This window comes from Sitophilus oryzae, unplaced genomic scaffold (assembly GCF_002938485.1).
Source record: "Sitophilus oryzae breed Bouriz unplaced genomic scaffold, Soryzae_2.0 scaffold_357_pilon_pilon, whole genome shotgun sequence".
Classification (NCBI taxonomy): Eukaryota; Metazoa; Arthropoda; class Insecta; order Coleoptera; family Curculionidae; genus Sitophilus; species Sitophilus oryzae.
In genome coordinates, this window is record NW_022146926.1 from 1,748,244 (window position 1) to 1,760,302 (window position 12,059).

At 29.8% G+C, this 12,059-nt stretch overlaps 1 protein-coding gene across 4 annotated transcripts in view; it reads left to right on the forward strand.

Annotated features, from left to right (window-relative positions):
• Positions 1-192: 192 nt before the first annotated feature.
• Positions 193-12,059, forward strand: part of LOC115884802 (blastoderm-specific protein 25D) — an 82,044-nt gene continuing 70,177 nt past the window's right edge. For all 4 annotated transcript variants that reach the window (XM_030903487.1, XM_030903488.1, XM_030903489.1 and 1 more), the window contains exons 1-3: positions 193-395; positions 3,676-3,913; positions 4,010-4,142. In XM_030903487.1, coding sequence (XP_030759347.1) covers positions 3,688-3,913; positions 4,010-4,142 — 359 coding nt within the window. In that variant the 5' untranslated portion in view covers positions 193-395; positions 3,676-3,687. The remainder of the gene's footprint in view (positions 396-3,675; positions 3,914-4,009; positions 4,143-12,059) is intronic.

Here is a 12,059-nt window from a genome sequence, read left to right on the forward strand (position 1 = left end):
AAATATTTAAAAATTGTTTAATTTTTATTAAACACGGAGAACAGTTACACACAGTACATACAAATATTAGACATATTGTATAGTTAACTATTTATACTTCTTGAGGTATATCTGGTTGCATAATGCTCTAAACATCTGTTTTCACAACAAATGCGTCAGTTTCTGTCATCTTCTCTGCTTCAGTAGAAAAAAATTGGAAAATTAGTTCATTTTTCGATTTGTATGCGCACTGTCCTTCGATTTTGATGTTTTGATCCGATTTTTTCTTTTGACACTGACGTTCTTACAAATTAAGAAATTTGTAGGATTGTCCCGTTATGTGTGTATTGTTAGTAATTAAATGCATAGTGAATTCATGAAGGTATAATTTGAATCGATAGCCTGAATTGTCTTCGGTAAGTTATTTTTGTCTTCCATCAAAGAAAAAACGTTAGGTGGGGCTCGACGTACATGGCATGTGAATAAAATGTACTGCTTTCGAATTAATTAGCAGTGTATTTTTTAATTAATTTCCCATATTTAGTAATTATTTCACTGAGTGTCTAAAAGTCTTAAAGTTATATTAAACCAGTAAGTACATCTAAGCACCTAGTAATTAGGTCTTTATTTGTATCTTTTGTTTGTTAATAATGGTCATGAGTTTGTTTATATTATGAAATGAATATCAGCATTATAAAAGGTCTTATTCTTTGAGAGATATATTTTAAGTTGAAAACATAAATCTGTCAAATCCTAATTTCTATTTCAAAATTACTCGAGAAGTTCTAAAATTAAACTTTATGTTTCCTCTTCCTTGTGTATCTTTCGAAATAGTTTTTATATTTATGAGAAACTCAGAAACATATATGCCATGAATATCATTTATAGTTGGGAAATTATTTCAAAAGAAGTTTATTTATATTGAGTATTTTTAACTCAAGACAGTGTGAGTGTGGTAATATTTTTTTTGTCTCCAAATAAATGTTTCTTGTATGCTTGTAGTTTCTAGGTAAATATAGTCCTAAATTACTAGTAGTAACATTAATATTTCTAATGTGCATAAGTAGGCTGGTCTATATTAATTTGCCCTTGTGTAAATAGTTAAAAATAGTGAATGTATGCAATGTGTGGTCTAAATATCTCGCATATTTATGTTTAAATATAAACTAGAATGAGCGTTGCAAATTTTACATAGGTATTGTAATAATATGTAACTAACTGTATATTACTTTTGATACATATATGTATGTATAGAATGTTAATTTGTAAAACACATGTAAAAGTTTATGCTTAAACAAATAAAATTATGCATTGTGAAAGTTCTGTCTACTTGAATGCTCATATTGGTAATATGTTTTAATATGAAAAAATAGTTCCTCTATTGGGAAAGTCTTATTTAAATACAGTTTCTAATAATTAAAATATATGAAATATAGTAATAAGGATCTGTAATACCATCACCACTTTTTAATATAGTCCTGCATGTACATATAGTCGCATATTAGTTTAGTTTAAAATGACATAATTCATATTGTTTTCATGATTTGCCCTTGACTTTTAAGATGTATTCAATCATGCAGTAAAATCTCTACATCTACAGTATAGTTTTAAATTCAGTCATTGTTTTAAATTATCTACATATCAAGTTCATGTAAAAGGTGTGTATACCTAATCAAAAATCAAGAACTATACAGGGTTGTTCACCACCTACGACACGGAGTATTGTAGCTAAACGATTAGATTTTTACAAATTGTAAGTTTTGGATTTGTTGAAGAACTATTAGAGATACCATTTAAAAATAATTTTACAAGATACAGAGTGTCCCAAATAAGTAAAAAATATTATAGTTGTATTTTTTTAATGGAACGCCCTGTATATTATTCTATTTTTAGATTCTATGGTTGAAATAAAGGTAAATTTGATTAAGGTTTATCACACTTAAACTTTACCGTTTTTGAAATATTTTCAATTTTGTAAAATTGCAGTAAAAAATTTAAGGCTTTATTTCTCCAAGGGTATTAAAGGTTTTAATACTAAATATTTACTGAATATTATTTATTGATCAGATATTGTGTTGCAATAATAAACATTTTACTATCTTATACAGAGTGTCCAAAAATTTATATTAAATAATTACTAACTTTAAACGGCAATAACTTGTTTAATTTAAATGGAACACCCTGTATAGTTTTCGTAAATCAGATGCACAATTTAATTGTCTATCAAATTTTATTATACCATTTTTTCATATCTCTTCAAGTTTTCGTAGAAAATCCATTTTCTTATAATTTAGACTTCATTTATCACTATACCCATGGAATATTGACATTTCAGATTTTTTAAAAAAACTATTTAAACCTTTGTAAAAGATTATACCAATTAAATATTCCACCATTATTTCCGACCAAAAATTAGTTAATTACATACTTTTAAATTGTTTTAATTAATAAATTATTCTAAATAAATGTGGATTTGGCTTAGAAATCAATATAATAATAAGTTATGGAAATGAACGTCTCTGTTTTTATAAATAAGCATTTGTCAAAAAACTAAAAAAAATTTATAAGGTGTTATTTTTTACCACACTGTCTAATACACACACAAAATTCAATTTTTTAGTATTTGGAGTAATTATTATTAATCAACGTAAACAGTCAATTAATGTAGTTTGAATACTGGGATCATATTAATTGGTTCTCTTTAACAAAAAATATTTAAACGGTTTTTTTTATTTTATAATGAAATAAGCGAACTATATCGACAATATTAATATCTGTACTCTTTGAAAATTTGTTACACCTTTAAAAATAATCTAAAATGTCAATATTCCATGGGTTTGATTGCATTTTCTACGAAAACTTGAAGAGATGGGTAAAAAATGGTATAATACAATTTGATAGACATTTACATTGTGCATCTGATTCACGTAAAATACACAGGGTGTTCCATTTAAATTAAACAGGTTATTGCCGTTTAAAGCTAGTAATTATTTAATATACATTTTTGGGCACTCTGTATAAGGTAGTATACATTTTATTATCACAACACAATATCTGATCAATAAATAATTTTCAGTAAATATTTAGTATTAAAATCTTTGATACCCTTCGAGAAATGAAGCTTTAAAATTTTTACTGCAATTTCACAAAATTGAAAATATTTCAAAAACGGTAAGGTTTAAGTGTGATAAACCTTAATCAAATTTACCTTTATTTTAATCGTAGAATCTAAAAATATAATAATATACAGGGTGTTCCGTTTAAAAAAAATACAACTATAATATTTTTTATTTATTTGGGACACACTGTATCTTGTAAAAATATTTTTAAATTGTAGCTCTAATAGTCCTTGAACGAACCCAAAACTTACAATTTGTAAAAATCTAATCGTTTAGCTACAATACTCCGTGTCGTATGTGCTGAACAACCCTGTATACGATAGTAATTACCTACTAATAAATAGCATTGTGTAGACATAATGATATTTGTGTCAGTAAATAAATGAGTTAAGTAGAAAAATTTAACAGGAGTAAAAACAATAAATGTATACAGACTGCCTAATCCCAATTGGGACATTAATTTATTGAAAAAAGATAAAATATAACAATAAGATTAGTACGTTTTTGAGTTGAAGCTTGAAACAATTTTACTAATTTAATTTTTTTTAAATAATTACTTATATAATTAAATTTGCAGAATCTTATTACTATGGACCACATCTCCTTACTAGACCCCTACGAACAGCAGCTTTTGAAAGTATTCAACAGTCACGATATCGATAATTTGGGAAGCTTGGATAGCGATGGCTTGACGCAGCTTTGCCAAACATTACAGCTCGAGGAGCAGACTTTTGAGCTTTTGAAATGTCTCCTGAGCGACAAAAAACAGCGCGCGAGCTTTGGAGAATTCAAGGACGCATTGTTGGCTATGCTAGGTGAGATTTTATTTCAGTTTTATTCCTGTGCAATGTGAAAGTGCTTGTGCCATTTACCGGTTAAACATGGTTCAATCTAATTGCGTGAATTTGTAGGAAGAATGCAGTGCTCGAAAAACACATCTGACAGTCCAGTAAAGGATAAAAAGCCAGCGGAAAAGAGTTCTCCCGATAGGGAAGTATCCCCGAAATTTGTTTATGGTAGTAAAAAATACGGCAGACGCAGCAGGTAAATCAAGGAATAATTTAAAAAAAACAGGCTGCAAATGTATAATTGCGATAAAATTCAAGAAGGATTTTTTTAAATAAGGGTTTATTTGCTATAACACCGATTAATTTTGAAATCAGGAATTCTAGTGTGAAACTGATATTTTAGAAACATTTTTGTCTCTACCATAGACTTAAAATAAAATATAGACTGAGCATCTCATTCATAAATAGCTGGAACATGCGGTCAGACAATGTCTTGTTATTGTTGTGTTATTGTTTTAGGTTATAACGAGTGCGACACGAGCGATAGATAGGTTGTCTCTGTCGTAACGGTCGTTCCACTCTGACGAGAAACGAACACTGTCTTTCGTTTCTCAAGTACACCTGAACTCTCCGTATCATAGCCGGGTAATTTTTTTATTTTAATGAAGCTATAAGTAAATTAAAAATATATCGTATTTAAACGTTTTTATATTTTATTAAGATTTAGGACAGGTTTTTTACATAAAAGTTTAGAAAAAACGTCTTAGAGTCCGAAAAGGATAAACATAATAAAATACACGTTATAGAAGAAATTTTATAATCGAAATTACGTAATTTTTGAAATTAATAATAAATTATTAATTTTAGTCAAACATTTACAACCCCTAATATTAATCAAAACCGGATCTATTCCACAGATATAATAGAATCGGCGACAGGGAGAGAAAAAAAAATGATTGTTGTAATTTTTTTTCTAGTTAAGTGATGTCTTATTATGTAAATTAGAGAAAACATAAATCTGTTCCATTAAAGCAAGGAAGGTGATAGGAAGTGGATAAAATAAAAACTACATTTATTTAACTCGGTACTGTCTTTATTATACCGGGTGCGGCTCAAAAGTGGCTCATCCCCATAATTTTTTTATATTTTCAAATAAAAAAACAAGATTTAGTATGTTAGTATATGAAATAAATTAGGATTGATTGACGCATTCAATTGTTTTTGGTCACTTCCTGTGTCACCGGAAATGACTATAACTTTTAATTTTTAAACGGCACCCTCGGTATATTTCTACTTTATTCGATAGAAAATGACACTCTGAATAGAATGACATATCATATGTCAACTTTTGACATTTTCGCATATGGTTTAATTGTAATAGTAACACGCGGTTCATAACGACAATTTGACTCGAAATACCAAGTGTGTGGTATCAATATATTCATAAAAAAATGCTTTTTCCATATATGCTAATGAGTCACCCTTGTTCCATTTGAATAAATTGACATATGATTAAAAATACGATTTGTACATCTTTTAACCGGCCTAGACAAGATATGAAACCCATTAGTCGATCAAAACTATTTTTCCAAGGCTCCTTGATTAAAACTTAGTGTTTTTAACAACACCATGGCACCCTGGATTGACATTTAAAATACGATTTGTTTTTAAGCGATAATGTCAAAAGTTGACATATGATATGTCATTCTATTCAGAGTGTCATTTTTATCGAATAAAGTAGCAATATACCGAGAGTGCCTTTAAAAATCAAAAGATGTAATCATTACCGATGAAACACGAAGAAACCAAAAACATCTGAATACGTCAATCAATCCTAATTTATGTCATATACCTACTACCATACAAATCTGTTTTTCTATCTGAGAAAATAAAAAAGTTATAGGGGTGAGTCACTTTTGACACACACCCGGTATGAGACACACCCCCTATCATTTTAAAATTCTTGTATGTTATTTTAGATTCTGAAGATAATTTTAGAATAAACCGGAATATATTTTTAATAAAAACATTATTAATTATTAACAGGGTTATAATAATTATGATTTTGTTACAAAAACCTTTATATAAATGATTATGTAAGACAAAAAATTCAGATTTTACATTTTACTAAAATATTATCTAAATAAGCGCCTTTTTACAACAACGCCACTGACCCCTAATGGGTAAATTGAGAGTTGCCTACCGGTCGAAAGTCGTTTCAAGACTTAAATGGATTATTTAAGTCAAATTTCTTGCAAATTTGGCAATGGCGAACCATATTTTAAAGTTCTTGAACAGAAAAAGTAAATAAAATAAACACTTAAGGACTACAAGCTAAGAAAATGCGTTAATACAGCCGGGGACATAGCGGCAACAAAGCTTTACCGCACACGTGCGACGCGTACTACAAGGTAATATATGAATGAAGAGGCGACCTCGCCTCTAATCGGTGTTGCCATATTGTAAAGAACTTATCCTTTTTAAATAGTACCCGACTTATAATTTAGTCGTATAGGAACTATTTAATACATCTATGGAATATTAAAACCTACTTTATTAAAATGTAGTATTAATATCTCAATATATGTGTATAACAAGAAAAAAAATATTGATAATATTAAAGACGTGACAACATAGGCTGGATGAGGAAGGCTCGGTCGACTGTACCCAGAAGTAAACATGTGTACAAAAAAGATTGTTTGACCGCGTATAGATGTAAATAGTGTAGTCTATATTTTATTTCTATAAGTCTATGTATTATGTATTTGTATGTATTTCTATAAGTCTATATATTCTTTAAGTCTATGGTCTCTACACATCATTATCTACATGTATACTGATTGATACAGGGTGCGTCTCAAAAGTGGATTACCCGCTATAACTTTTTTATTTTTTCAGATAGAAAAAACGAGATTTAGTATGTTAGTATATTACAGTTGAGGGTTGGAACCTTTGGTGTTACACAGCAAAATAAAACACTAAATCACCACAATACACCAAAACACTTTTTACACATAACGGTGTAAAAGTAAAAGTGTTTTGGTGTATTGTGGTGATTTAGTGTTTTATTTTGTTGATGTTGGTATATAACATAAATTAGGATTGATTGACGTATTCAATTGTTTTTGGTCAGTTCCTGTTTTACCAGAAATGACTACTTTATTTGATAGAAAATGTCACTCTGAATAGAATGACATATCATATGTCAACTTTTGACATTTTCGCATATGGTTTATTTGAAATTATAACATGCGGTTCATAACGAAAATTGGACTAAAAATACTATGTGTGTGGTATCAAATTATTTGTAAAAAATATTTTTTCCAAATATTCTAATGAGCCACCTTTGTTCAATTTGAAAAAATTGAGATATGATTAAAAATACGATTTAGGCATCTTTTAACCGACCAGGACATAAAAACATTAGATGATCAAATCTATTTTTCCAAGGCCCCTTGATTAAAAATTAGTGTTGTTAACACAGCCATGGCACTCTAGATTGAAATTTAAAATACGATTTTTGCGAGAAGTCAAATTTTTGCGAAGAAGCGAGAATGTCAAAAGTTGTCAATTTGATTCAGGATATCATTTTCTATTGAATAAAGTAAAAAAATACTGAGGGTATCATTGAAAAATCAAAAGTTGTAGTCATATCCGGTGAAACAGGAAGTGACCAAAAACAATTGAATACGTCAATTAATTCTAATTTAGGTTATATACTACCATACCAAGTCTCATTTTTTTATCTGAAAAAATAAAAAAGTTATAGGGGGTGAGCCACTTTTGAGACGCACCCGGTATTCTGATTTTGGCTCACTCTATCGGGTGGTTTTCAAAAGTGGTTCACCTCTATAACTTTTTTATTTTTTAAGACAAAAAAAAAACGAGATTTGGTATGTTATATGGTTAGTATGACATAAATCATGATTGATTGACTTGTCTCAATCAAGTCGAAATTTCACGTCCTTCCTTCACCAGAAATGACTACAGCTTTTGATATTTTAATGCTATCCTCGGTATTTTTTACTTTATTTGATAGAAAATGATATTCTGAATAGAATGACATATCATATTCAGTAGCTACACCCCACTATCGCTCCCGCCAGGCTAAAAATTGAGGTATTGGATCAGAAAGTTGCGGGGGAGCCTAAAATTTCTAGTTACGCCACTGATCATATGTCACCTTTTTTGACCTATTGAAATTTAAAATATTTGTTTTAAGCTTTGAATAGGAAGACTAAGGAAGGAGCATATCAAAAATCTTAGGTCCACCGCGATGGGCCTCAAATATGGCCGATTTAAATTCCGGTTTATCAGTGCCGTTCTAATTTTATTTAAAAAATGTAAAACTCTCATGTAGGGTAGACGTGGGGTAGACTCAATTTTTTTTTATTTTACGTTGTGAAAAAATGTTGGTAGTTATTAAAATTGTTATAAAAATATAAAATTCTAATAAAAATAGTTATAATAATTATTTATAACCATAAACATCCGATACGCTACTGAAGTAGGTAAGTCAAATTGACGTATCTAAATTCTTTGACATCTAATCTTTGACAAGTAGTAAATAAAAGCAAAAATGCAAGAAAAAATATATTATTAGTTAATTTAAGTGAATTTCATAAATGATCGGTTTACTACACGTATGTATATTATATAATCATTTACTAGCGAAAAGTTGTTCCATTATTTCACACATTTTTGCCGAGATCTACCGCACGCTACACAACCAACTATTTTAGTCTTTTTCGATAAATCGCGATAGTGTCACTGTTAATTTAAGTTCTGCCACAATTTCCATCTAGATTTACTACCTTTATACAACTGTCGGTAGTAGAATAAATAATAAATAACATAAAATAAGCTTCGTAAAGACTGACAAATGCACAAAATTTTAAGTGTCAAATGAATCGTCAAATAGAACTGTCAAGGATCCCCACTCTAGAGTGCTTTTTCCGCCCACCATGCATGAATACATGGATAGCATTATGCTCCTTCCTTAGTCTTCTTATTCAAAGGTGCGCGCTAAAAAAATACACTTCAAAAGTACATGTTAAAAGAATGTTTTGCGCGGCGCAGCCGGTGTGAACGCACCTTTAGAATGCAATCATTTTCCGAATTTTATTAATTTGCACCCTATATATTTCGATATTAAGTATATTATTCATATTTAAAAATATATATTAGACCTAGAACTGAAGACATCAACTCCATTTTTAACGAGGAAAACGAAAATTCGCCTACAAAAGCAAACGGCACCCCAGTCCAACGATCTAATTCACAAAGCGAAGTTTTATCGAAAAAACGGAAAACTAACTATAAGTTGAAAAGGTATATTTTTATTTTTTGTATTTTTACAACATAAATTATTTTTGTTTATTTATAATTAGATGTACATCATTACCTGGACGAAAAGATTTGAACAACACGCCAGACAATCACTTTATAACGTCAAACTTATCAAATGAGCCGGATATCGTGTGTACCGAGGACATGCTGAGAGAGGCATGGAAGAAGTTGGGCGTAGGTGAAGATGGATATCTTAATCAGAGAGAATTGGTTCTAGTATGTGACGCTATAGGTAAGTGATGCACTTTATTGATTAGTTTCAATTTTTAACTGTTATTTTTAGATAACAGTTGAAACTGTTATAGTTATTTATAAAATAACAGCTTAAAAATAACAGGTTTCTTTATTTTATTGCTAAATATCTGAAAGAGTATGAGGCAGTCACCGCCAGGCGTATTAACGCAGTTGCAAGTTGCAACAATGACGTGCTCGGTGGTAGTATTTCCAGGGTGTCAAAACATTTCTAAATATCGATTGTTATCTAAAATACCTCTCTAAAAACGGTGGTTGTTTACAAATAAGCGCTGTTTACAAATTGCGATATAAAAAAAGCCAAAATGCCGCCACTCATCTATATCTATACATTCCAATCTACCTACGCCCTGCCCCTCGATCCGCGTAGATCCTGAATTGCGTAGCAGTGTACAGGGTGCATCTCACTCGACGGGCGAGAAGCTCTTAGTTAGGATTTTACCATTTGCGGTAAAAAAAGAGCAATATAAGAAAATTTGTAGTATATTCTTCATAAGTAAACCAACTACACACTAGAGTTCGAATTAATTTTACACATAAACTAGCGGGTACTGCGTGTACCCGCGACTTCGTTGGCGTCAAATTAATAATTTGTAATGGTGATGATAAAGCAAAGGAAGCATATCCATTAACATACAAACTGGATAAATTTTTCTCACATTTGCCAAAAATAAGCTTAAACGTCGAGCAGTTTAAGCAGAATCGTCGTTTTATATTTCATATGGCATTTTATAATAATAATAATAATAATCTATACTAATATATAAAATCCTTAAGTGACTGACATACTGAAGCCTTAAAATTTTTACTGCAATTTCACAAAATTGAAAATATTTCAAAAACGGTAAGGTTTAAGTATAATAAACCTTAATCAAATTTACCCTTATTTTAATCGTAGAAACTAAACATGAAATAATATACAGGGTGTTCCATTTAAAAAAATATAACTTTGATATTTTTTACTTATTTGGGACACTCTGTATCTTGTAAAATTATTTTTAAATTGTACCTCTAATAGTCCTTCATCGAACCCAAAACTTACAATTTGTAAAAATCTCATCGTTTAGCTACAATACACCGTGTCGTATGTGGTGAACAACCCTGTATACTTTATTTCAAGTATACCTCAGGCAACGAATCGTTTTTTTTTAATTATTTATTAGCTGTAAGATATTTTATACATTCAAATTTAGAAATAAGGATAAAAGAAAACAAAAAAAATATGTATAAAACTTTATAATTAATTCCACTTCAAATTATTAGCAGTGTATACCACGTTTATAGGACCACTTCATAAGTTGAGCAGTTAAATACGTAGTCTATCTGTCAAACACGTCAAAAGAGAGAGAAAGAAAATTTGGTCAAAAGCTGGCTTATATAAAAGGTTTAAATCAAAATACCGATATTTAAAAACATTTTAAAAATTTTTGAAATACTTTAAATACAAAAAATTTTTTTTTTTTTTAATTATCCATCTACTGAGAAAATAATGCCAAAGGTTCCATTAAAAAAAAAACGAAGAAAAAATTATTTTACATTTAGAAAGTTTTATGTAGAATTTTCAACATCCAAGGATTAACGATTACCATATTTATAGCAAAGTAAGAACAGACCATCTAGAGTAAATACCTAGTATAGCTTTGATTTCAGAACAGTTCTGTATTTTTAATAATTTTTAAGAAAGACTAAAAAATATATATTTTTATTAATTTATTATCTCAAAAATCGAAAATACCATCTCTCAAAAATCTCGAAATATATTTTACTCATATCTTCGGATTATATAAAGGATCTGAAGGAAGCTAAAATGCAATACAATATACAGGGTGTTTCCATTTTAAAAAAATATCCCTGATCCACTCACTCCTTTTGAGCCACCATATAGAAGTTGCTAAAATATTTTCCTGAAATATATTCTCGCAGATACTTCCTTTAGTTTTCAATTCTTAAAACAAAAATTTCAAGTTTTTATTCTAGGAGCTAAGTACCAATTCGCCTAACCCTGTATAAATAAATACACGGGATAAACATTCAGCTCATTTTCTGTCGCTCATTATTCATTTACACCCTGTGGATGTTAAAGAAACTAAATTCATTTTATCCCATTATTGGTTCCAGGGCATAAGTTGGGGTTGACGAAGCCAATAATGTTCACCCCCGACGAATTATCCGTAAACTACAACCGAAAAATAAGCTTCAAAGAGGTTTTGGACGTAATCCAAAGGGACGAAACGTGGTTTGACGTTTTAAGCAGTAACGATCAACCGGTCAACTTTAGATCATCTCCGAAAGAATTATTTCCCGATTCCAGAACGTTCCAATACGTCACTTTAGGACCCGATGGGAATGGTATAATCAACACGGATACCTTAATCGAAATGTGGGAGAACGTCGGTATTCATTCGCCTAAAGAACTAATTCACGAATTGGGATTCAATTCCAGGACCATTAAAATTATGGGTAAGAAAATTCAAACATAATACAACATTTTGAAAAGACAAGTCTGCTTTGAAAAAATGACTTAAAACCAAATGACAGCAATAATGTAACCGAAACGAAGTAACAATAACAA